This window comes from Polypterus senegalus, chromosome 4 (assembly GCF_016835505.1).
Source record: "Polypterus senegalus isolate Bchr_013 chromosome 4, ASM1683550v1, whole genome shotgun sequence".
NCBI lineage: Eukaryota > Metazoa > Chordata > Cladistia > Polypteriformes > Polypteridae > Polypterus > Polypterus senegalus.
The window spans coordinates 234,500,541-234,528,028 of NC_053157.1; the positions used below are offsets into that span (position 1 = coordinate 234,500,541).

At 42.2% G+C, this 27,488-nt stretch overlaps 2 protein-coding genes across 6 annotated transcripts in view; one reads left to right on the forward strand and one right to left on the reverse strand.

Annotated features, from left to right (window-relative positions):
* Positions 1–988: 988 nt before the first annotated feature.
* Positions 989–25,967, reverse strand: LOC120528161 (zinc finger protein 16-like). Of its 4 annotated transcripts, none has more exons than XM_039752237.1 (3): positions 25,839–25,967; positions 10,855–11,402; positions 989–3,143 (listed from the first exon to the last, which is right to left on the reverse strand). In XM_039752237.1, exons 2-3 carry the CDS (start codon positions 11,273–11,275, stop codon positions 2,023–2,025), a joined length of 1,542 nt encoding a protein of 513 aa, XP_039608171.1. In that variant the 5' UTR covers positions 11,276–11,402; positions 25,839–25,967; the 3' UTR covers positions 989–2,022. The 4 variants fall into 4 exon arrangements, with proteins under 4 accessions (XP_039608171.1, XP_039608172.1, XP_039608173.1 ...); XM_039752238.1 differs by having other exon boundaries at positions 25,685–25,967; XM_039752239.1 differs by lacking the exon at positions 25,839–25,967 and adding an exon at positions 24,095–24,650.
* Positions 21,815–27,488, forward strand: part of LOC120528151 (gastrula zinc finger protein XlCGF57.1-like) — a 31,209-nt gene continuing 25,535 nt past the window's right edge. For both annotated transcript variants that reach the window (XM_039752217.1, XM_039752218.1), the window contains exon 1: positions 21,815–22,208. The gene's annotated coding sequence lies outside the window, so the exon portion shown is untranslated. The remainder of the gene's footprint in view (positions 22,209–27,488) is intronic.

The following is a 27,488-nucleotide window of genomic DNA, read 5'->3' on the forward strand; positions in this document are numbered from 1 at the left end:
CTCACAAACTGTCAAGCACAACTGTAGACGATACTTTTTCCTGACCTCCTGGGTCTCTTCCAAGCATTCACAAATGAGTTTTTCCAAGACGAACACGGAGACACAGAGGTAAGATGGTCAAAAGGTCATTTATTATTATTATAGGGTATCAGCTGGTCTGTTTTGTTCTATATGGTATTGTTAATTATAGCGTGACTGTGAAGAGGGCCAATTTGTAACTATTGTTACAATAATCTTTTTTTTTTTTCCCCCCCAGTGAGAACTCATGTATGTTTTTAGTAAATCACTGCTACTAGAGAACAATTGCAATGTTCAAAAAAGCAACGTGTGTCCAGAGTGGATTCTTGTGTGGCTCTGAAGGCTTCTCGTTTGCGAGTACTGTACTGCCATGAGGATTCTCTTAATGGTTAGTATCTACATTTAACAATTATAACTTAACTTAGACCAGGGCTGGGCAAAGTCATTCCTGGAGGGCTGCAGGTTTTTGTTCCAACCCAGTTTCTTAATAAGAAGGGCTTATCGCTCAAGTAACACTCCTGCTTCACTTTAGTGGGCTCACTTGTTAAGATGTTGAACCCTTACTGCTTATTTTAGTCTTAAACAGCTGCATTCTTGGTTTTTAATGACCCCTTATTAGTAATCAAATGCAAACGACAAAAGAAACCAGCATTTCTCCATTGAGCTTGTTTCCATTTACACCTCTGGGCGTGTTTATCGTGCACTATTTGGTTTTAATTAAATACTTGGAAGAAAAGTGAAGAGAAAAAAAGTGAAGCACTGAGAGAACAACTTGTCTGTTTTAGACTTCAGATCATTAGGAGGATATCCTTAGAAAAGAAAAAGAAATCTAGGACGTGAGAATGACTTGACATGGCAGAGTTAAAGCACTAACAGGCCATGAAATGAAATAATTGAAAAGGATTGTTTTTTTTTTTTTTTAATTAAGCAACTGGGTTGGAGCAAAAACCTGCAGCCACTACGGCCGTACAGGACTGGCTTTGCCCACCCCTGGCTTAGTTACATGGCACAGGTTAGTTTTTATAATGTACAGTATTGCTATTCTCTCAAATTCAGCTTGAGGGATTGGCCCAATTCCTTCTTTATTTCCATTATGTCACCTTTTGTAATTCATAGGGCGTGGCATCTTAGTTGGATTTTTTTTTTTTTCCCCCCCATACAAGTCCTTCTGGTTCACAACACCACTGGTAGAATTGTGGTGGTTTTACTCCACATTGGGCAAAGGTCTGCTTGCAGCCTCTGTTAGTTTCATTCATTCATAACTCTCCAGTTTGAATTCTCACGTGGTGAACAACAACAACAACATTTATTTCTATAGCACATTTTCATACAAACAGTAGCTCAAAGTGCTTTACATAATAAAGAATAGAAAAATAAAAGACACAATAAGAAAACAAAATACGGACGTTTGTCGTTTGTAAAACGCTTTGAACAACGACGAGGTCTCTCACCAGTATGAATTCTTTCATGTCTACAATGGCCACTGCTGTCTGAGAGTCGTTACCTCATTAGGTTTTCAGTTCATTTTTGCCTTCAACTCTCCCGGTGCAGAGCGTTACGACAAGCTCACAGTTAAAATGCAAACACAATCCTTACTAATTACATAATGACTTCACATGACAACACAGATTTGTTTAAACAGACAGGAAAACAAGGCAATTCAAAACATTAATGGGATGTAACAATATCCATCATTGAAATAAACATGGAGAAAAACCATTGAGCTGGTAAACACCAGGTTTCTGTCCAGTATGAATTCTTAAATGTCGGTGAAGATCACCTTTTTGTAAGAATCTTTACCCCACTTCATAACACCAACGAGTCAGGACATCTCTATCACACTGCCCTGTTATTCCTGTAAACTTGTTGCAAGGGATGGCTACAGAACATTCAATGATTTCTAACAATTCCTTTTTTTTTTTTTTTTGCAGTTTGTACAAAGTGATGGTGATTGGTGAGAAGACAAGAAATCTTGGAAGTTGTTGTTATTGAGACCTGCTCACCTCAGCGTTCCTGGACAGTTTCACTTGTTTTTCCCACAGCCATCTCCAAACTGATTCTTTTCTCTCTGGAGTGAATGTCCGAATGGTAGTTAAGTCCTTTTCTGTGTGAAAACCGTTTACCACATTCAGAACAGCAATATGGCTTCTCACCAGTATGAATCCGAGTGTGATACCGAAGAGAGCTATGGTCAGAGAATCGTTTGCCACATTCAGAACAGCTATATGGCTTCTCTCCTGTATGAATTCTTGTGTGCTGATAAAGATGGCTATGATCAGTAAACTGTTTTCCACATTCAGAACACCGATATGGCTTTTCTCCAGTGTGAATTTGTCTGTGCCTCTGAAGTGAGCTACTGTAAGAAAATCTTTTGCCACATTCTAAACAACAGTGAGGCTTATCTCCAGTGTGATTTCTAAAATGCTGCCACAGGTCGCTTCCCCGCAGGAACCGTTTGCCACATTCACTACACCAATAAGGCTTCTCTCCACTGTGAATTCTCGCGTGGTTATGAAAATTACCTAAAGTTGAGAATCCTTTACCACATTCAGAACAGCAATAAGGTTTTTCTCCACTGTGATTTTTTTGATGTTTTTCAAGATTGCATTTATGAGAAAATCCTTTACCACACTGGGCACAACTGTATGGTTTCTCTCCCGTATGAACGCGTGTGTGCCGCTGAAGAGCACTATTATCGGGGAATCGTTTTCCACACTCTTGACAGCAGTGGGGTTTTTCTCCAGTGTGAATTCGTTTATGTCTATGTAGACTGCTTTTGTATAGAAACAGTTTGCCACATTCAGGACACGCAAACGGCTTCTGAGTTGAATGCACTGACTTACCTTTACTGTCAGATTTGCTTTTAAAGGCCTTTCCCCAATCTTGGCTAGCATATAAAGCTTCTTGATCTGAATTATGCACTTGATGTTGATCAGTGTCGATGGCTTCTGTCTGTGTTGGTTTCACAACATTAAGTGAACTGCACTTCAAAGAGGTTGCTGTCAAATGCCTGGATCTCCTTGGTGACTTCTCCATTGCGTCCTTGTCCTGTTTCTGCTGCAGTCTGTACTGAAGAGAACTCTGAGCAAATGAAGACACAGAGAAGGTGCAACTCTCCAAGAAACCTGCAATAACACAAACAGTTTATTGTTTTAAAATCAATCATTAAAAAGAGGTATATGGTTGGTGCTGCTGCCTCACAAGGAGGTCCCATCCCTGCTCTATCCAATGTGTGCATGGCCTCTCATATTGTGTATTCTCAGGTTCTCCACCTACCTCTTACATCATCTCGTAAATGTGTCTGCTGTGGTAATCACCGTCTGGTCTATCTGAATGTAGACATTAGGTTAGATTTTAAAAAAGCTGTACTAATCCCATGGGGAAATTCAAAGGTCATATCTGTGTGTGTGTGTGTGTGTGTCGGGGGTTGTGGGGGTACTGTAGTGTGCCCTGCATTCATTCTCAGGCTGATGCCTGCCATGCTTCAAAAGCTACCCAAGACCCCAGGTTAAGAAGAAAACAAAAACCAAAAATTTGGAAGTGGGAGTCAGTAGGCTTTGCATCCTAGGAGCCAAATTACCCGTACTACTCTATAACCTTTCAGTAATTATTTACCACTCTGATGCTGATCTTTCTAATCATAGAACAGGTCATTATGATAGCAACTGACGAGAAGAATTCCTAATTAATTGCAGAATTCCGGCATTTGAGGGCCTCTTTCAAATCAAATCACATCAAATCAAAATATTTATGGTCATTGTAGCAATGAGACATTGTACAATGAAATTTTTAGGTGCACTTTTCCAGTGCAGAAAAAATAAAAATAAAAACAAAACACAATTACTCAAGTTTCAACTAAAATAAGTATCCAAAATTGTCCATAACAGCAGAACAATGTTTTCCACTCATACATACATACATTATACAGGGTGATCCAGATCTAATTCTGCAGATCCAGTTCGTCTGGATGACTTTGATTTATGCGGCGATGATTCCAGTTCGGCGTGAAGACGATTCTTCATGTTGTCGGTTCGCATACTTCTCGATGGTCCGGGATTTTTCGGGTGATTTTCTATGTAATAAACTTAATAAGTTATAGCGTAATGAAAATTGTATAATTAGATCTGGACCAGCCTATATTGCACTTGTCCCTTATCTAATGTTAACTCAGAATGAAGGTGCACTCTGTCAGATTGACCACTTAGCAGCACTCAGCATGGTGATGGCTGAAGGATAGAAACTGTTTCTCAGTCTATTTGTCTTAGACTTTATGGATCTGAAACGTCTGTCTGAAGGCAGGCGTTCAAACAATGCATGTCCTGGGTGTGATGGGTCCAGAAGAATTTTCTTGATGTTCCTGAGACAATAGGAACTATGTAGTTCTTCTATTGAGGGGAGAGGGCAGCCGACTATCCGCTGGGCAACCTTAATGATCCTGTGCAGCTCTTTCTTCTGTGCTACTGTAAAGCTGGAGAACCACACACAGAGACAGCAGACCAGGATGATCTCTACTGTAAAGCTGGAGAACCACACACAGAGACAGCAGACCAGGATGATCTCTACTGTGCAGCTGGAGAACCAAGCACAGAGACAGTAGACCAGGATGCTCTCTACTGTGCAGCTGGAGAACCACACACAGAGACAGCAGACCAGGATGATCTCTACTGTAAAGCTGGAGAACCACACACAGAGACAGCAGACCAGGATGATCTCTACTGTAAAGCTGGAGAACCACACACAGATACAGCAGACCAGGATGCTCTCTACTGTGCAGCTGAAGAACCACACACAGAGACAGCAGACCAGGATGCTCTCTACTGTACAGCTGGAGAACCACACACATAGACAGTAGACCAGGATGATCTCTACTGTGCAGCTGGAGAACCACACACAGAGACAGCAGACCAGGATGATCTCTACTGTGCAGCTGGAGAACCACACACAGAGACAGCAGACCAGGATGATCTCTACTGTGCAGCTGGAGAACCACACACAGAGACAGCAGACCAGGATGTTCTCTACTGTAAAGCTGGAGAACCACACACAGAGACAGTAGACCAGGATGCTCTCTACTGTGCAGCTGGAGAACCACACACAGAGACAGCAGACCAGGATGCTCTCTACTGTGCAGCTGGAGAACCACACACATAGACAGTAGACCAGGATGCTCTCTACTGTGCAGCTGGAGAACCACACACAGAGACAGCAGACCAGGATGTTCTCTACTGTAAAGCTGGAGAACCACACACAGAGACAGCAGACCAGGATGCTGTCTACTGTGCAGCTGGAGAACCACACACAGAGACAGTAGACCAGGATGCTCAGGGATGTTGTTCTTTCTGAGCACCCTCAGGAAGTAGAGTCTCTTTTGGGCCTTCTTCACTACCTCAGCAGCGTGTGTTCCCCAGGTCAAGTCCTCCCTAATGGTGACACCCAAGAAGCGGAAGTCTGAGACCCTCTCCACACACTCCCCATTCATGATGAGTGGCTGGATGTTGTCTGCCTTCCTCCTGAAGTCCACGATGAGCTCCTTGGTCTTGACTGTATTTAGGTGCAAGTTGTTATTCCTACACCACGTTGTCAGCCGCTCCACTTCATCCCTGTAGACGGACTCATCCCCCCCCAGAGATGAGCACAACAACCAAGGTATCATCAGCAAACTTAACAATGGTGTTACTGTAGTGGGCAGGAATGCAATCATGAGTGTAGGGGGTATAGAGCAGGGGGCTCAGCACACAGCCCTGTGGGGAGCGAGTGCTGAGGCTGATGGGTGTGGAAACGAATCAGCGCATCGTCAACTCATGACAGGCTCAAGTTTTGGATTGTTCTGTCCCAACGGTTTTATCGCCAGACCGTCCTCTGTGACACACAGACAGACAGACACCCCATAAGCGAGATATTTTGGTATCAGGGGACCCTAAAACTTTGAGATCCGTTGAAAACCGGTGATCGAACTTTTTGACAAATCTAAAGCTTTTTTGCTCCTCCCCCCACAGATGAAACGTTATGGTGCAAAGCAAAAAAAAAAAAAGAAAAAGCAACTTAATATTTTAATTGCTGTTCTCATTTCTAATCCTCCTAATTTGTAAGAGGACCCTGCAGTTCCAATAATGGACTCAGTCCTAGAGCTTTGCTTTATTTTATTCTGTTGACAAGAGAGGGGATGGGTGGGCACATGACCTACAGTAAAGGCAATCTGGAGAGTGAATTTGGGTGTTCTCTTCTTTTATGTGATGTATTTGATAAAATCAAAATAATATAAAAACCTAATTTAAATTAAGAGTACGTACAGTAATCCCTCGCTATATCGCACTTTGACTTTCGCGGCTTCACTCTATCGCAGATAGCATATCTAAATAAATAACGGAGATTTTTCGCTGCACGATAACATTGAGCATTCATAATTTTTCTCCTCTTTCTCTGTACAATTAGAATTCATTTGCTCAGAGGTTGATGCGCTTGCTGCTTCCTGAGCAGCTCTTCTTTACTCCACCTTAGTGTCCGGCTTCTTCTCTTCTTCCGTCAGCACCTTTTCTCGTTAAAACTGATTAAGCCAGTCTTTGTGTTGCAATGACTTAGTACGTTTTTAATTTTTCACTTAAGCTGGCATTTAAGTATCGGCAAGAGTGAAAGGGAAGTCAAGCTAAGTCAAGTTTCACTCAGATCAGTTTGGATTATCATGGTGTGGACGCTAGAGGGCACTGCAGCTCTACAAACCCAGAACACAAGTGCAGTTCCACAGTCAAAAAGGTTTGGATAAAAGCAGTTTATTTAAATCCAGTGTGTGAATGAGACGGAGGTCAGTGGAATGGTGAGGATGACGGGAGTAGAGATGGCGAAGGTGGATGAGTTTAAATACTTGGGATCAACAGTACAGAGTAATAGGGAGTGTGGAAGAGAGGCGAAGAAGAGCGTGCAGGCTGGGTGGAGTGGGTGGAGAAGAGTTTCAGGAGTGATTTGTGACAGACGGGTATCAGCAAGAGTGAAAGGGAAGGTCTACAGGATGGTAGTGAGACCAGCTGTGTTATATGGGCTGGAGACCAGAAAGCAGGAGACAGAGCTGGAGGTGGCAGAGTTAAAGATGCTAAGATTTGCATTGGGTTTGACGAGGATGAACAGGATTACAAATGAGGACATCAGAGGGTCAGCTCAAGTGGGAAGACAAAGTCAGAGAGGCGAGATTGCGTTAGTTTGGACATGTGCAGAGGAGAGTTGCTGAGTATACTGGGAGAAGGGTGCTAAGGATAGAGCTGCCAGATGAGACAGAAGGCCTAAGAGAAGGTTTATGGATGTGGTGAGAGAGGACATGCAGGTGATGGGTGTGACAGAACAAGATGACGAGGACAAAAAGATATGGAAGAAGATGATCCGCTGCTGGCTACTCCTTAAGGGAGCAGCCAAAAGATGATGATGAAGAAGAAGCTGGCACTTTAGTCTTCAATCTGCCTCAAGAATGGTTTAAGATATGAAGAGGTAGGAGAAGTGATGGCGAAGGTGGTAGGGAATGAGAACGGTGCCCGTACGCATGCGCTGCCCTGCTGCCGAGAGTTGTTTCTACAATAAAATAAAATAAAAAGAGGAATAACCTTGGAGGAAGCGGACAGTAGACGTCACGTAGTATCCGTGTACCAAATATCAGGTCAATTGGTCAAACGGTTTGTGAGCTACAGGTGATTTAAAATGCTGGACAGACAAAACGGACAGCAGCGGAAGCTTAATAATAGAAGAAGACAGTACCTTAAAATTCGAGGCACACATTAATAATATAACGGGGTCGGCATATTTCCACCTAGCCATTCACGCCCATCTCTTTCAGCTCCCAGCAGTGCTATTCTTGTTCAAGCTCTGGTGACACCTCGTACTGATTGTTGTAATTCTATCCTTCCTGGTCTTCCTCACAAACTCCAATGGGTTCAAAATGCTGCAGCAGCTCGTCTGATTACCAGAACTCCTGCCATTGAACACATCACCTCCAGTCCTTCGGCAGCTTCACCGGCTCCCAGTTAAATATCGCACTGATTTGAAGATGCTGCTTGTTACTTACAAGACTCTCCATAATCTGGCACCTCCTGGTCTTCTTCACGTCTCTGTTCCTTCTCGTATCCTTAGATCTTCTTCCTCTATCAGTCTTGCTATCTCTCGTGCTCGCTTGACTACCATGGGGTTTGGAGCTTTCAGTCGAGCGGCCCCTTGTCTCTGGAACTTTCTAACACAAGATACTCGTGATATCGACTCTCTTTCTACCTTTAAAACTCATCTTCTTAAGCTGGCTCATTCTGTCTGATTATTTTAGCTCAATTTTATTATTATATTTATTCTGGTTTTATTGTACTGTAATATTTTATTAATTTTATGTTGTGACTGTTGTTATTAATGTGCTCTGTAAGGTGTCCTTGTGTGCCTTCAAAGGTTATTATTAAATGTGGGTGTCAATGGGGGCCGAGGTGGACTGGGCTGACACTCCCTACGGGCCTGCTGTCTGCTCCTCCATCCAATGAGTGGAGCTGAATCAACAACATTTGGGAATATTAGAAGGGCTTACTTGTGCTTCCCATTTCTAATTGCATACCAAATCATTAAACGTTCTCCAAATATTCTGCTGATGTCAGTCATTGCCCAACCCGCTTTATCCTAACTACAGGGTCATGGGGGTCTGCTGGAACCAATCCCAGCCAGCACAGGGAGCAAGGAAGGAGCAAAGCCCGGGCAGAGTGCCAGCCCACCGCAGGACACACACACACTAGTGCGGCGGTTCTCAATCTGTGGGGCGCGCCCACAGGGCACCATGGGAGATGGAGTTTGGCTTCACAGCCATGCTGGGTGCCATGGGTGCCACCATGTGACACTGCAGGGGGACGCGAGGATTTTTATTTCCCATATAGCCCGGAAGTACTCCCTAGTCACGGGAACGGAAGAAAAGAAGTACTTCCGGGCTGAAGAAAAATGTCATTCTCCATCTGACCCAGAAGTGCTAATGAATCACATGGACAGAAGGACAGGAGCACTTCCGGGTCAAGAACTATATAAAGCAGTGGTTCTCAAACTGTGGGCTGACCCCCCTAAGGGGGCGCGAAGTAACAAAAAGGAGGCGCAAAGATGTGAAAAAAAGAAAACAAGAATCGAAAATATGAAAATTACATCTATTGAAACCAAAACAATTTAACTTAAACTACATTCTGATAATAGAAAAATAAATACAGAGATAGATAAATGTCAATGAAAGTTAAGTAATAATAATAATTCTTTGCATTTATATAGCGCTTTTCTCACTACTCAAAGTGCTCAGCAATTGCAGGTTAAGGGCCCAACATAGCAGAGTCTCTATTGGCATTTACGGGATTCGAACCGGCAACCTTCCGATTGCCAGTGCAGATCCCTAGCTTCAGAGCCACCGTAGGTATAATAACACTTGTAGCGGTGTATCGGCAGCAAAAAATATAGGAATAAATCTTATTAGGGTTTCAGAAAAACATTAGGGAGACGCGATTAAAACTCTTATGAAAACTCGGGTCACAAATACTTAAAGGTTGAGAAACGCTGCACTAGTCACAAATTAGGATCGCCAATGCACCTAACCTGCATGTCTTTGGACTGTGGGAGGAAATCCACGCAGACACGGGGAGAACGTGCAAACTCCACGCAGGGAGGATGCAAGAAGCGAACCCAGGTCTCCTTACTGTGAGGCTGCAGCGCTACCCACTGCGCCACCGTGCCGCCCTCTGCTGATGTGCATTATCAAATAATCAGAAGTAGAAAAAGACTGAATGGAGCAAAAGCAGGACAGGTTTACAAGGTTTAGGGACCGCCTTTCAGCGTAAACATCTGCCCGTTTGTGTCAGGATATGACATTGTGTTGCGGACAAGATAGCAAAAAAGAGAGTCGGCCAATCCAAACGAACCGTGACAGGAGCCTTTTGACCAAAATCACTCCAGTAGATTTAGCCGGATAGACATCATCATTTTGGTTTTTTTAATGTTTTTGACTCCTGTGGCGGACGGCCGGCGGGATGCCCTGATTGTGGAAGGACCGCGGGATGGAGTATTTCCAGGGCAGTTTCTCCGCATGGACTGACAGAGGCTAGCCCCCTTTGATTTCCAGCGGGGCCATGGGTCATGAGCATGGGAAGCTCAACCCTGCCGAGGTCCGTGGCCATTTTCAGGAGCCTATTTGGCCGCACTTCAGCCACACCAAAGAAGAGCGGCCAGAAGAAGCTTGTTAGGCTCATGGAGTCGTTCCAGGTGCCCTATACAAAGGAGCCGGTCACCAGAACTCATCGGCCAGAGTCGGGAGGAGGAAGGACAAAGCCTGAGGAGGAGGAGGAGGAGGAGGAGTGGAGACGGAAGGACTGGCTGCAAAAAAAGGGACCGTGTTGGTCTTTGTAAGCCATGAGTGTGTTGGTGATTTGTGCTCTGTATAAATAAACCGTGTGCTGGGTGCTAAACCGGTCTCCTGCCTGTCTGTGCCGGGATTAGGGCGGCTGTACGCGCTCTGGGCTTCACACCCCCGAATTAGGGCACAATTGATAGAAAAGATCATTATAAGAATTTGAGATTGTTTCATATCACTAAACGGAATATCGGTCAACTTTTACTGCTAAGATGAAAACTTTCCAATATAAAGCTATCAGCTATTTTAACTTTGCACAAAACCGTTAATGAATAACAAGAGCTGACCTACAAATATCATAAACTCTGTGTCTTCGAGCAGTTGGTCTCCATCCATGTATCTCTCACTGTCATTTACACCTACAGTACTAAAAATGCAATGACAAGCACTGGTAGGACCTGTACAGGCTATTGGTTGCGGTTACTTTCACATTTCATTACGTTACTTACTCATTCCCCCACTCCTTGGCGTCTGCTGCTCTTCTGCTTTTCTCCCGTATGCTTCATCGATGTTCTCTTCAAACTTGGATGATTCAGATATCTGTTCCATCAGTGAATTCTGCTGGGTAGCCGGTTGTCCCGTACAGGCGACCGACTGCCGTACACTGGAATGAGGTTCTTCTTGTTTGAGAGTATTCTCAGTTTCAAGGTTCTGCAGTTCAAGGCTAACTGAGAAATATTCCAGATCCTCCACTTTAACTTCAACAATCTCCTCCACGCCCTCCTCCTCCTCCTCTTCTTTAAAAGCTGGACGCCCTCCCTCACAGTCCTCCGACTTGACGCACAAATCCTCGGGGGCGCCCCGCTCACGATCCTCTTGTTTACTGGGCACCCGTCTTTCGTCCAGGGCGTCCTCCCCGCCCAAGGCCATACTCTTTGTGCAAACTCTTCTCTCTCCCTCTTCTCAGATTCCCTTCCGACGTGGACAGCCCTGACCTGGGGGCCAATCGACAGCTTTCTGGAGGACCATATGAACTGGGAAGGAGGCACCTTGTTATCTGACAAAATAAAAGTGAAAGGAATACTACATACAGTGGTGTGAAAAACTATTTGCCCCCTTCCTGATTTCTTATTCTTTTGCATGTTTGTCACACAAAATGTTTCTGATCATCAAACACATTTAACCATTAGTCAAATATAACACAAGTAAACACAAAATGCAGTTTTTAAATGATGGTTTTTATTATTTAGGGAGAAAAAAAAATCCAAACCAACATGGCCCTGTGTGAAAAAGTAATTGCCCCCTGAACCTAATAACTGGTTGGGCCACCCTTAGCAGCAATAACTGCAATCAAGCGTTTGCGATAACTTGCAATGAGTCTTTACAGCTCTGGAGGAATTTTGGCCCACTCATCTTTGCAGAATTGTTGTAATTCAGCTTTATTTGAGGGTTTTCTAGCATGAACCGCCTTTTTAAGGTCATGCCATAGCATCTCAATTGGATTCAGGTCAGGACTTTGACTAGGCCACTCCAAAGTCTTCATTTTGTTTTTCTTCAGCCATTCAGAGGTGGATTTGCTGGTGTGTTTTGGGTCATTGTCCTGTTGCAGCACCCAAGATCGCTTCAGCTTGAGTTGATGAACAGATGGCGGACATTCTCCTTCAGGATTTTTTGGTAGACAGTAGAATTCATGGTTCCATCTATCACAGCAAGCCTTCCAGGTCCTGAAGTAGCAAAACAACCCCAGACCCCACCACCATATTTTACTGTTGGTATGATGTTCTTTTTCTGAAATGCTGTGTTCCTTTTAAGCCAGATGTAACGGGACATTTGCCTTCCAAAAAGTTCAACTTTTGTCTCATCAGTCCACAAGGTATTTTCCCAAAAGTCTTGGGAATCATTGAGATGTTTCTTAGCAAAATTGAGACGAGCCCTAATGTTCTTTTGCTTAACAGTGGTTTGCGTCTTGGAAATCTGCCATGCAGGCCGTTTTTGCAGGCCAGTCTCTTTCTTATGGTGGAGTCGTGAACACTGACCTTAATTGAGGCAAGTGAGGCCTGCAGTTCTTTAGACGTTGTCCTGGGGTCTTTTGTGACCTCTCGGATGAGTCGTCTCTGCGCTCTTGGGGTAATTTTGGTCGGCCGGCCACTCCTGGGAAGGTTCACCACAGTTCCATGTTCTTGCCATTTGTGGATAATGGCTCTCACTGTGGTTCACTGGAGTCCCAAAGCTTTAGAAATGGCCTTATAACCTTTACCAGACTGATAGATCTCAATGACTTCTGTTCTCATTTGTTCCTGAATTTCTTTGGATCTTGGCATGATGTCTAGCTTTTGAGGTGCTTTTGGTCTACTTCTCTGTGTCAGGCAGCTCCTATTGAAGTGATTTCTTGATGGAAACAGGAGTGGCAGTAATCAGGCCTGGGGGTGGCTACGGAAATTGAACTCAGGTGTGATACACCACAGTTAGGTTATTTTTGAACAAGGGGCAATTACTTTTTCACAAAGGGCCATGTAGATTTGGATTTTTTTCTCCCTAAATACTAAAAACCATCTTTTAAAAACTGCATTTTGTGTTTACTTGTGTTATATTTGACTAATGGTTAAATGTGTTTGATGATCAGAAACATTTTGTGTGACAAACATGCAAAAGAATAAGAAATCAGGAAGGGGGCAAATAGTTTTTCACACCACTGTAGAGTCACTAAAAAAATATCGAGCACATTTCATGGATAACTTTGGGGTTTTAAACAAAAACAGAAAACTACTAGCGAGGTTTTATAGAACTCTAGCAAAATACCAGAGCTTCGAAGCGGAGATGTAGTGTGTTAAAGAAGTTATGTAAAAGGAAACCTTTTAAAAATAACGTAACGTGGCTGTCAATGTAATTGTCGTAGGCTTATTTTAGTATTGAGAGTGAATCTGATTGTAAAGAGTTTAATTTAGGATTGTAAATGTCGTGTATGAGAAATGCCCATTTTTAGGATGTAAGGATCTCTTTGTAAACGACGTTTGCAGTACTCGGGCTGTAAAATGACCAAGCGGTCTGCCGAGCTCACTCTTGAGCAATGCAACGTACAGTCGGCCATGTGAGAAGCCATCTTGTGTCATGTCAATGGCGACCTTTTATTGAGAGTCTGGCCCTATGACTTATTTATTGTCATAGCGTACTGGAAATTGGAGGCGTTTGAATTGATATGGGAGGTCAGAGGGTGTGAGAGGGTCTCCCCCCGAGCCAGCTCCAGTGAAGACAGTTGCCTCAAAGGTTCTTGTGCAGAGATTTCATCTGAAGCCTGGTGCCGTTACAACGTTTTGGTAGTTTCGTCGTAACATAATTGGTGCCGGTGACCTTCAAAAGTAGAGTATGAAGAGGCATGTCTGGAGGATTAAGAGTGTGAAGAAACTCTACCGGATAGTGCACCGCATCCTCCAAGTTCTATAACAGAGTCGACAGACGTGTATGTCTTTGTTTTCGGATGTTAGTTGGTGAAGTAAAATGGTGTTTATATGTGAAGTCATGTCATTATTTTGGTGTTAGACTAGCTCTCTCCCTCAACCGTGAGACATCCTTTCCATGCAGATTTCGTAGGTGGGGGTAAACATTTTCAATAAGGGTTTGTAAGGTATTCACTAGGAGACTCAGATTGTTAGGAACATTGATTTTGCAATTCAATTGCCGTCACCCATTTTGATGAGGAGAGAGCAGCAAACTCTCTGGCTTTTTGTCGCAGTTCAAGTAAACCCTCACATTTATTCTTAAGGTGAGAACCCAACGTTGGTCCTAGGCCATAGGTATGAAGACTTCAGACATGCTTTAACTTTGTCGGCGCGTGTTCCTCTTGGGACAACTGGTAAGGTCTGCCGGAAGTCTTCAGCCAGCAAGACTGTCCAGCCTCCCATCACTTTTGTCGTGTTCCTGTCTAAAGCCTCAACACCTGCTCTGTGTGCCACTGTGCATTCATCCGATACAATGAGCCTATAAACTTGCGCCATGGTTCCAGACCCCCGTCACGACATTTAGCCAAACCAAGACCACTCTCTGGTATGTAGGTCATTGTCAAAGTCTACAATCAAGAGAAGACTTCATGACAGTAAAGACAGAGGGTTTACCACAAAGTGCAGACCGCTGGTGAGCCTCAAGGATAGAAAGCACATATCAGACTTTGACAAAAAAGCATTTTTGGAAAGCCTGTCCAGTTCTGGGACAGATCTCTTTGGATAAATGAAACTCAGATCAATATGGACCAGAATGATGGAAAGAGAAGAATATGAAGAAGGGGAGGAACGGCTCACGATCTGATGAATAGCATATCATCTGTGAGACATGGCGGAGGTCGTGTTATGTCTCCCAATGGAAGTCGCTCACTGGTGTTTATTGATGGTGTGACTGCTGGCAGAAGTCGCAGGATGAATTCTGAGGGGCGCAGGGCGCTATACTGTCTGCTCAGATGGAGACAAATCTAAAAAACTGACAGGACGGCACTTCACACTACAGATGGACAAGGAGACAAAACACACTGGGACAGCAAACCAGGGGCTTTACAACACAAAGAATTGGAATATTCACCAATGGCCAAGTCAGTCAACTGACCTCAACCCAACTGGACATGCAGTTCACTTGCTGAACACAAAACGGATGGCAGAAAGTCCAACAAACAAGCAACACCTGCACCTGAGCGGGCAGTAAAGGCCTGGCAGAGCATCAGCACTGGCAAAGGCCGTGAGTTCAGACTTCAGGCAGTCATTGACTGGAAAGGACTTTCAACTAAATATTGACAATGAGCGTTATATTTAGGATTAGGTTAGTATGTCCAAATAAATTTGAGCCCCTGAAAATGGGGGAACCACGTGTAAAAACGGCTGCCGTTCCTAAACAGCTCATATGGTATTTTTGTTAAATCCCTAGAACTAAAGCTGAAAGTCTACAGTACATTTCAATCCCATCTTGATTGCTTCATTTCAAAATCTTTTGTGGTGGCACAAAGAGACAAAATTATGAAAATCGTGTCACATTCCAAAATACTTATGTACCTGACTGAAAATTCAATACAATTTATTTTTGTGTAGCCCAAAACCACACAAGAAGTGCCGCAATGAGTTTTAGCAGGCCCTGCTTTTAGACAGCCCCCCAGAGACAGGAGTCCTCAATCACAGTCCTAGAGGGCTGTTTTCATTCCAACCAGCGTCCTAATAAGAACTCCGTCCTTGCTGATAATGAATCTTGGTGCTCCTTCTTAACGCTTTCACTCATCAAAGACAAAGTTTAGTTATGTTGTTGATCAGAGGTCCTCAATTACAGTTTGGAGGTCTCCCGTGGCTGCAGGTTTTCACTTTAACCATCCATCCCGCTATATCATAACTACAGGGTCACGGGGGGGTCTGCCGGAGCCAATCCCTGCCAACATAGGGTGCAAGGCAGGAAACAAACCCTGGGCAGGGCGCCAGCCCACCGCAGGGCCACTTTAACCAATTTTCTTAATTAGAACCCTTGTATTTACTAGCAAAGCAATACACTTTTTGGACTCCATTTTTAGAACCCTTAACAGCCTGTTTTAGATTTTAGCAGCTGCGTTTAAGTTTGAATTGCTGCCGGTTTTCTTCACCAGACCTTAGTTAATTATGAGATGCAGTTAACCAATAAACCAGCAGCTCGCCAGCTAACGTGCTTCATTTTAAACCTTTTAGAGCCCCCAAACTCTCTGTTCGGGCCACCCGACCCGATGGGTCTGGGCTTGGGGGTCCTGTCCCCCAGGATACATTAGGATTAAAAGTCAAGACGGAGGTAAAAAGCTTAGGGGTGATTGTTGACTGTAATCTGAATTTTAAATCACATATTAATCAGATCATTAGGACAGCATTTTTTCACTTAAGAAACATAAGTAAAGTTAGACCGCTTATATCACTGAAAGATGCTGAGAAATTAGTTCACGCGTTTGTTTTCAGTCGACTAGATTACTGTAATGCACTCCTCTCAGGACCACCCAAAAAAGATATAAATCACTTGCAACAAGTGCAGAATGCAGCTGCTAGAATCCTAACTAGGAAAAGAAAATCTGAACACATCACACCAGTCTTAGCGTCACTACACTGGTTACCTGTGTCATTCAGGATCTGCTTATGGTTAATAAAGCCTTAAATAATCTCGCCCCATCTTATATATCGGAATGTCTGACACGTTATATTCCAAATCGTAACCTCAGATCCTCAAATGAGTGTCTCCTTAGAATTCCAAAAGCTAAACTTAAAAGAAGTGGTGAGGCGGGTGGCCTTCTGCTGTTATGCACCTAAAATCTGGAAGAGCCTGCCAATAGGAATTCGCCAGACTGATACAGTAGAGCACTTTAAAACACTGCTGAAAACACATTACTTTAACATGGCCTTTTTATAACTTCATTTTAATCTTAATTTAACTTAACTTCTCAACTTAAAGGTTGAGAAACGCTGGAATAAGGTGATAACAAACCCACTGTGGTAGATCAGGTTGAATTTGCTCTGCTGCACCAAACATTCAAAGGTGTCAATCCGGAGCACATCAGAGAGGCTGAGAGACACGGCACAGATCAGTCACCGCACACAGACACACACGGGACACTCCAATGTGAGCAGTGCACATATCAAGGTCGGCATTAAAGATTGAGTGCTGAGGCAACAAAAAGCAGCGGGATAAACACATCTGGACCTTCTGTTGAAAAAACATTTGCTTTTAACAACAGCATCTCTCCCTCGTGAACACATCTTCAAGGTCCGGACAGATGATCAGTAAAAAGTTTTTTAGTCACAGCACAGTGCAATAATAAAACATTTCCTAAAACACATAGTTGTCCAGTCTGTATCATTCCTAAGCAATCTTCCAGTAATAGAGGCGCAATCCCAGTTACTAACACATTAACACTCAAAGCAAGAACACATTCCACCTTATCAATTTAATATTTAAAAATTTAAACCGCTAAACCCGCCATCAACAACTACAAAAACAGTTGAAATCGTTACTCAAATATTTTTTTTGTTATAGACATAAAACAAGATGCACGTTTCCATTTGATATATCCTTACTAGTGTTCTCGCCTTGCTCGCTTCCGGTCCACGCTGGAATTTGCTGTTTAATAAAAAAAAAGAAAATCAGACTCTTTTGGGTCATAATTTACAGAGGGTGGACGTGGGACCCGAACCCACGTACGCTTTAGTATGAAGCGGTAACGCTACCGCTGCACCACTACTATTTTCAGGAGGATGGTATATAATGTATGTTTTTTAATGTATACATGTATGTATGTAGTGAAGACAAAAACAATTATATATAGATGTATACTATATGACATACCTTCAGTGTTGCATGAAAACATTGCATGAGGCGAAGAATGGATATTTAGGAGAGTATTATAGTGAGAGATGTGTCGTCACCGTATTGCTAAAGCTCTTCTTTGCAGCATTATGCATTCAACAAGTCGGCGTTTGTATGATGTATAATTTATAATTTTATTTTTTGCCACAATGTATTATCGGGCACGATCATTTAACATGTATTGATCATCTACAAACTTTCATTTCAATGGGAATTCTGTTGAGTTTTTTAACTCTGTTGATGCCATATGTAGCCTACTTCAAACGGTAGCTCGTTGAACAAATAATGAGTGGAAGCTTTGCGAGAGTACTGAGATTGATGACGGGCTTTGAAAGCCTCAGACATGCGTACTAGTGAGATGATGACGAGCAACTGAAGCCTCAGACATGCGTACAAATGAGATTGCGTCATGACAGGCTTTGAACGGGCACGAAGCCTCAGACATGCGTACTACTGAGATGATGACGGCTACTGAAGCCTCAGACATGCGTACAAATGAGATTGCGTCATGACAGGCTTTGAACGGGCACGAAGCCTCAGACATGCGTACTACTGAGATGATGACGCGCTACTGAAGCCTCAGACATGCGTAGTACCGAGATTGGATCATGATAGGGCTTCGAGCAGACATGGTCACTGGTTACTGAATCTTTGTAAAGCCTCAGCACACTGAAAGGCATTGACCTCTTAATTTTGAGAGTCTATCTGACACTTAACTCTCTAGTTATATTTTGTAATTCGTATTGACATTACACATTTCAGTTGATATGGTTAAGCTACAATTCAGGTAGTTGCTGAGAATTAATTATTGTTCTTGTGGATTGCTGTGATTTCCTTTGTCTGATACATAGTGTCAAAGATATATTGTCATATATTAACTTTATATATATATGAAAAGATTAGGTAAATCGTTCAACCTTTTATGGAACACTTAATTTTGTTCAAAACCGTCGTCATATAGTATACATCTATACATATAATTTTTTCGTCTTCATTAGGAGAATACAACAATGATACTCTCGTATCAATTAAACCATTTTAACGTGCATATGTCAAACAACATATTTCATCCGCCGCAGTAAGAACAGTAGTAGTAGTTCAGTTGTGCAGAGCTCGTTAATTATCCGGATTAGGTGGCTCAGTGGTGTTGTCGCTCAGGTTCGTGTCGCTGATCCTCCTCTTGTGAAAGTTTTTTTTCTATTCCTCCATTTAACAAGCTTGGACGGATAGCGAGCGAATCGAGCTATCGAGGGAAGGTTGGGCCACCGTAGTCGGGCAGGTGGCACACCCTAATTATATTGTGTATGTAAAGAGTTTCACTGTAAAATGTAATAAGCTTCATATTTGTGTGTTTGGAGACCCAGGTGTCGTACTGAATTTGTATTGTAGAAAAATAAACTACTGTCCATTATGCCTAAATGTGTCTTTTCGTGTCTGATCGCTATATGGCACTTCCAACTTGGGACAATTCGCTATAAACAGTTTCAGCCAACCAGCGCTTCTAAACATGCAGAACGACAGTGTGAACCTTAATTGTTGCGGCGCAGCATCTTCGTTTCAGTCAGTCATTGTCCTGTTAGACTATTTACTGTTAAGTGCTGCTTGAGCTACCGTTTATAGTACAACAGGTGGCCTACGTAGTTCTTAAATCGATATTGAAATGCACACACAAGTCTCCTAAATTATTTATTGAAATGCCTACATTTACAGTGTCCGTTTTAGGAAGTCGTAGTTTTACTTGTTCCCGTTATTAGGAATTATAATTTCTCAGTGTCACATATTATTCGTTACTACTCGCGAGTCCCGTATCATTGAGATTCTGTTTTATATTCTGTATAAGGAAACTTTTTAAAAGTAGCGTTGATTAAACTGACTATAGCAGACTTGTCATCTTCTTAAAATGATTTTATCGATTTGATATTGACAATTAATCATTAGGTCAAACATCAAGGAGGATTTGAGTTAGCATGGACTGCGCTGTTTCTTTTTTTTCGTGACATCGTCAGTAGAGAGTGCGTCACGTTAACAATGCATTCTGTCCTAAGTGACAGCGCACACACTTTTTTATATTTCCTAAAGGCCAATGTGTCTCAGTTTTCTCATTAATATATTTTGACAGTGTCTTTTAGTGAGAATGATTATAAACATATTACCTGTGATCTGTAACGTTTGGTGAGTATAAATAAAAAGTAACAACACATATAATAGTTATGTTGCATTGTTTATGATTAACAAAATTCATCGTTTATCTGAAATGTTCTACGTATACAGTCGATTTATTCCACTTCTGAAGGTGTACATTGTCGGTATTACTTTATTACATGTTATTACTTTAACATGGCCTTTTTATAACTTCACTTTAACTTAATCCTGATACTCTGTATGTTCAATTCTTCATAATAACTATTCACAGTGGCTCCAAAATCCATACTGACCCCTACTCTCTCTTCTGTTTCTTTTCCGGTGGCCTGCGCCACCACCACCTACTCAAAGCATCATGATGCACCAACATTGATGGACTGAAAGCCAGAAGTCTACGTGACCATCATCATCAGGTCCTTCCATGAAAACCCTAAATACAAAGAGGACTGTTTGATTTATGTTAGGTAGATTGCCCAGAGGGGACTGGGCGGTCTCTGGTCTGGAACCCCTACAGATTTTATTTTTTTCTCCAGCCTTTGGAGTTTTTTTTGTTTTTTCTGTCCACCCTGGCCATCGGACCTTACTTATTCTATGTTAATTAATGTTGACTTATGTTTATTTTTATTGTGTCTTCTATTTTTCTATTCATTTTGTAAAGCACTTTGAGCTACATTTTTTTGTATGAATATGTGCTATATAAATAAATGTTGATTGATTGATTGATATTCTCCATTGCATTTGCTCCAGAGTGTAACGTGTGCCAGTGTAACCGAGGGATGGCAGACGAGCTCACGTAATGGGTGACAAGGCACATTCTCATCCTGATGTCCAGGCTCTTGTCATAAATATTCCCATCTTGTGCTTTTCTCGTTCCTGCAAGTTTACTATTATTATTGGACATGTAGAGGAAATGTGTTTTATTTTATGTCTATGAAAGGAAGGACGGTAAAGCCTTGAATGAAACTGAGTGTTGATGCTTTGGGTAACAAGACAGGTTAAGGAGCAGAGAACATTGAATGTGACATTGACTGCGGGGGATTGTGTAACTGGAAGATGGTTTAAGAATACAGAAACGGCAAAAACTTAGTCTTTCAGTAATTCTATTTACATCAATTATTTACTCTGTTGTGCTGCACTTCGGAAGATTACTTATTTACCCCCCCAGCGCAGCCTTTGATAAGATGAATTCACAACTAAAGGAATGTTCATGACAAAGTCAGGTGCTTTTTTGAAAGTTTGGCTCCAGATGTGCTTATCCAGCTGCTCCTTCTTCTCAGTACTTGAGTGATCTTTACGTTCACCTTTGGATGAATTTGCAAAGTTTCTTTACAACTTTTTGTCTCATTAACGCAGAAATCCCGAGGCTTTCCTAAAATTGCAGAAGACACTGTTGATGGCGCTGATTCTGTTTTAAAGACAGTTGTGATTAGTTATGCAGAACACGCTTTTACTCACATTGCTTTTTGGAAATCAATAATACAAATCAGCAACAGATCTGGGAATCACGGAATAGTAAAAACGTTTAATGAGGAATGTCTTGCGCATATACTGGTGTAATGACCACGTCGGCTTTAGTGAAGCATTTCTTAGCCTCTGTGATATGATCGACATGGGGTAGAATAGATTCTGGATTGTTACAATACGTGCTACCTTACGCAAAATATGCTCATCGATTTGTTACAGATTCTTGGTGGACACAATTCCACACCGAGGAAAAAGGTGCCCCATGTAAATCGTTCATAATGTCTCCAAAATATATTTGTTAACTTTCAAACAAGTACTACTTAACTGTTTTATACAAAATCCTTATTTCAACATATGCGAGCCCCAACTAGGATTTGAACTAGGGGTAAGCGTATTTTATCAATATAGCACAGACAACCGCTTTTACGCTTTCAGCCAAAGCACTTCAGCAGACTAGTTACTGACCAAATCGACTGCTGACTGCGCGGATATCAATGACGTCATTACGCTAGCGTGCTCAAAATCACGTGACGGGCGCATTTGAAGATAGCTCGACACAGTGTCGAAACCTGAGTATCGAGCGGCCCATCACTAGTAACAGCCGACTCCCGGCAAAAACTGGATGACGCTGCTGCAGGCAAGACGCTTTTCGATGCTCTCTGTCTCTCGTGTAAGCGAACACGTTTTAAAACGGTGTATTCCGTCTCAAACTGCATGGAAACATCACGTCGCGTGGTTATTGCTGTATCTTTAGGTTCTGTCGTCACTTTTGGCCGGCAGAAACGGACTTTAGAAGTGTTTAATCTGACGGAGATCCAGCCTCATTAGCATACTGTTTGGCTTGCTACAGGAGACTGAGAGATAGAGCGTCTGTCGCTGCGTGTGTTGACTGTGCCCCTTGCTGCTTGTCTTATAGGTATGTTACAACTTTAATAATACTTTATCCTCCATTGTTATTGTTCATATGCATTTGTTAAATTTGTATGGTTTTGAGCAGGTTAATTTGGATAGCAAAAAGTATTTATTTTTTATGGAGCACGTATTTTGTTTAGAAGGTGATAATTTGCACTTGTTTTGATCAGGATTTGATTTTTGTTGAAATGTATTTGTTTCATTTGGTGTTAATTTCATTATTCATTTTGTGTAATCTTGTTTTCATTATATATATTCTTGTTTTCATTATATATATATATATATAATGAGACGAAGTCCCTTTACGCTGTGCCACGGCGTGTGATTCGTTTATCTGACAGCCTGGAGATCTGACGTCCGAGGTTCGATTCCCGCGAGGGGTGCAGTGGAGTGTGTACGCCTGACGAGCCCAAATAAGGGCGAAACACGTGTCGCGTACTCTTTGCATTATTTGAAAATAAACTATGTTAAAATATATTTATTATATAAAGCTGGGCGATGCTGCTGCAGGAGACTTAGAGACAGAGCCCGCCGCGGCGTGTGTTGATTGTGCCCCTTGCTGCTTGTCTTATAGCTGGATGACGCTGTTGACGTCTTCCCTCAAAACACCAGCAACCATTTTATAACCGCTGCACGCGCATAAAGTGCCAAGCAACATGTAAGTATCTTGAAGTATAGAAACAACTAAAGGTAGAGAGGAGACATTTTTTTCTTTTTTTGCCTTTTATTTTACATGCGTAAAAACCTTTTTTCTTTATTCTTGTGTGGATTACTTGCTTTGAATTTTCACTAAATCTTTTAAAATGAACGTTTTTTCTTTCGGCACGTGTGTTACCCGTGCTTGAACTCGCCTTACACTCCTGCAGCTACATGTTGTGTTACTAGACAGATGTGCTTTGCAACATCGAAACCCTAAATACATTTCATTTTTGGTATTAATCAGTGGTTAATATCGCTGGTGTAGACAAGACAAACAGCCGCTTTGTTTCAAACTTGCCTCGATTTTTACTTGCTATTGCTGCTTTTAACACTTCTGGCGGTGCAGCTTCCCCTGCAGATTTTATTTTTTTCTCCAGCCGTCTGGAGTTTTTTTTTTTTTGTGTGTGTGTGTTTGTTTGTTTTTTCTGTCCACCCTGGCCATCGGACCTTACTCCTTTTCTATGTTAACAAATGTCTTATTTTAACTTATTATTTTGTCTTTTATTTTCCTTTTCTTCATTATGTAAAGCACTTTGAGCTACTTTTTGTATGAAAATGTGCTATATACTGTAAATAAATGTTGTTGTTGTAGTATTACAGTCCACAGTTGTGTATATTTGATTCCGGACATACGTGAGGAGTTTCCCTGCATTCCTGACATGGCTTTAAAAATGGATGGATGCTCCGACTGACATTTATAGACACACAATCAGAGGATGAAAGTGTATTGTTCATTACTTTATTGGGGCAGTTAATTATACTGTATTAAAAAGGGATTAATCTCACCACTCCACTCCATTGGGCCCTTAACCTGCAATTGTATGACGTTAATCTGCATCCAGCCCTGCAAGCTGGTCCTTCAGTTTGCAGGATGGTAACAGGATTGGCACTCCAGCCACTGTAATAAAACGTCCCTCTGTCCCAGTGTGGTGCTGAGGTGTCACCCGCGGCAATCGGGTCCCAATCCGGGCGGTGCGTCATGAGGTGGGTGCAGCGACGTCCTATGCGTACACTCCCAGCCTCCTCCTCCTCCCTTCAAGTTAAACAACTATAACTCACATCTATTAAAAGACATCATAGACTCTCAAAGCAAAATTTCTGTGCCTACTCTGAATGGGCTCTTTTTACCCTTATGATTATTTTTCCAGTGATATGTATGATTTTGGCAGTTGCATGCTGAACTTCTCTTACCTCGAACACAAAGCATTTCCAGACACGACTCCTCCCGTTTTTCTTTTTTGAGATGTGGAATGCAGTGCTGTGAGCCATTTTCATGTGTACTTTAGACTCTCGCTTTTATCACATAGTGTTGTGCCTTCTTAAGTAAAACGTCTACTGGCAGTTTCTCATCAGTGCAGTACTGTAAAAAAAAAAAAGCTACTAGCCCTTACATTTTTGGTATTGACTTTGTACTAAAATGTTGGTTCTTGCGACGTCCCTAGTGCACAGTTTGCACGTTCTCCCCGTTACTGGTTAATCTTTAACCGGGAATCCCACAGATATCCCACCAGCGCCTCTAACAATTTCAAGATGACAATCAAACTTGTCACCATGCAATGAACGCTGGACAAGCGGGGCTCTCGACGACTGAATGAAGCTTTCTGCACGAAGTCTGCCATTTGTGAATTATCACAAATGCTCCTCTTTTTTGGGTGGATTTCCCTCTGACCCCGCAATTCGCTGTTATAATTCCGTGTTTTTTTTTTTTTGTTGTTGTTTTTTTTAAAGCGCATGTGATGTTTTGTTTCTTTTTATATATAATTGTATTGATTTTATTGGAATCACACAACATTCCATACAAATACATCAATTTTACAAGAATAGGATTGAAAAATCAACCCCCACCCCTGTGATGTTTTGTTCCTAAATGTCATTTAAGTTTAACGCAGTTTAAGCTGCCAAGAGTGTCGAATTCGGAGCACAAAACAGTCAGTGAATAAAAGCTCACCTGCAATAAGTGCGCATGCTCTGTAAATCCCTACAGCAGGAAATCGGCTTGTCGTTAGCGTTGTTCACTTTCTTGACTGATTCGTGCTTGCCCTTTGCCTTTTGTTTATTATCATCTTCTTGTGCAAAACATTCCACTCAATCTTTTAGATTTATTGCCTAGAGATGACTTTTTTTTAAAATCAGTGAATTTATAGAATATGAGGAAGCGCTATAATATTCTGATTACTTAAAATTATTGCAGGAATAAGTGAAGACATGCTTGTGAGGAAATTAATGTCTACAGTGAAGGTAAAACAGCTGTCTGTACAGAATGCAAAGGATATCATCTGCGACAGATGCTACTGAAGCCCTGCCTGCTGTCTGAGCCGCCAGTCCATCCGCTTTCACGGACGAAACGAGTCGCCACTTTAAGATCCACTGAGTCAGACTGCAAGATCACGACCACTGCACTGTCGCAATGACTTTAAAGCACTCGGAAATACATTAGAAATCTGAAAAAGGCCCGATAACTTTTATGTCACAGCCATATACACCACTCCTCTCTTTTTGCCTATACTGTACCTCAAATTTAAGCCCCTGAATTAATCCGGTCCTGTCCGCTTGTTCACGTAGCATCCAGTGCTCTATTCGTATTGTAAACGCTAATTGGGAGAGAGTTTTTATGAAACGTCCAAGCTGAAGGCTCGGTTTTTATTTATTTTTTTGGTGAATTCCAAATTCTAATAAACACTAAACTCGGGCTAAATGACGAGCACGGAGGAGACGAACGAGCGATTGGAAGTGTACGGAATGCAGTTCACTTGCAGAACGGGGGCGCATGCGCAGACTCACTCAGGCTCAGACTGTCACTCTCACTCCTTCCTGGATTCATCACTTATATGCTGCAGTCGTTTCTTTTTCTCTTTTCGGTCCCCTGACATTTCCTGCTCCGGCCCTCTCCTCTTCACTCCTATGTACTCCCCCTCTCGACGCCCCATTTGCCTACCGACACTCCTCCTCATCACTGATCTTTTCTCTTCTCGCCTTTCATATTTTTTTCTTTCTTCGTTTTTTTCTCCGAACTGCATACACGTGTCTTGTATGGCAGTCCGAGCTGCTGCAAGCAGCCCGCCAGCGGAATTAAGCAACGAGAAACAAAAACAAGTCCTCAAGAGCGACTCAAAAGTTATTAGAAAAGTGATACCGATCGGCTAAACACTGCCACCTACTGGACGGAGAGAGGGAGGATCATTTTCAAAGTTGCAGTTTTCGCCCATAGATACAAGCAGTGGACCGTTGAGGAGGATGTCGCTGGACCCACTTCGATCGATAGAATACTCGCCTCACTTCGACTGTGCTTAATTGACGCGATTTTGATCTTTTCGCTTTCGTACTGCGAGCAGCTCTGTACAGTTGCATGGGCTTTTTCCAGTGAGTGCTTTTAAGGACCGCGAGCCACTAAAAGAGCCATGTAAGAGCATAGCCATTGCGGCGCTCGGCGCCGACATTACAATATAATACTGCACAAATACACTCGTGGCTAAAATTTTTGAGAATGACACAAATGTTAATTTTCACAAAGTTTGCTGCCTCCGTTTTTATGACGGCAATTTGCATTTACTCCAGAATGTTATGAAGAGTGATCAGATGAATTGCAATTAATTGCAAAGTCCGTCTTTGCCATGAAAATGAAGTTAATCCCAAAAAATCCATTTCCACTGCCTCAAGCCACATCTCTTCCCAACTCTGATGGCTTTTAAGATGCCACTTCTAAAGTTGATTCACGGCTCGGAATTGAGGGGCATCACCAGTGCAGAACTTGCTCAGGAATGGCAGCAGGCTGGTGTGAGGAAGGCAAAGACTACAAAAGGTACAGAGATTGGACTGGTGGGGAAAGTAATTTTCTCTGATGAATCTCCTTTCTGATTTGAAAAAAGAAAAGGTGAGCGGCGCTACCATCAATCCTGTGTCATGTATCCCAACAGTAGAGTGTTGTACCGTGTTAGCCATAGATTGATACAGGAGAAAGTTGGGTGAAATGGCATCTTTTACTGGATAACTAAATAGATTACAAATGCAAGCTTTTGAGGCAGCTACGGTCCCTTCATTGGGCAAGGTGTAACAAAGAAACTGAAAAATACAATACAGGAGAAAGTAGGGTGAAATGGCACTTTTTATTGGCTAACTAAATAGATTACAAATGCAAGCTTTCGAGGCAGTATATAAGCGAGAGTGTTTTTCAGTTTCTTTGTTACACCTTGCCTGATAAAGGGGTCTTAGCTGCCTTGAAAGCTTGCATTTGTAATCTATTTAGTTAGATAGATAGATACTTTAGTAATCCCAAGGGGAAATTCACATAATCCAGCAGACAATATTAAATTAAAGAGTAATAAAAAATGCATGTAAAAACAGACAATAACTTTGAATAATGTTATCATTTACTCCCCCGGGTGGAATTGAAGAGTAGCATAGTGTAGGGGAGGAATGATCTCCTCAGTCTGTCAGTGGAGCAAGACGGTGACAAAAGTCTGTCACTGAAGCTACTCCTCTGTTTGGAGATGACACTGTTAGTTAGCCAATAAAAGGTGTCATTTTCACCCTACTTTCTCCTGTATGTATCCCAACAGTAAAGCATCCTGAGACCATTCACGTGTGG

Bases quoted from the DNA above. Each gene is read 5' to 3' on its own strand.
- LOC120528161 (XM_039752237.1), bottom strand. From the start codon at position 11,275: ATGGCCTTGGGCGGGGAGGACGCCCTGGACGAAAGACGGGTGCCCAGT. The intron at 3,144-10,854 runs GTAAGTAACGTA...GTGTTATTGCAG, and splicing joins GCCAAGGAGTGGGGGAATGA to GTTTCTTGGAGAGTTGCACC.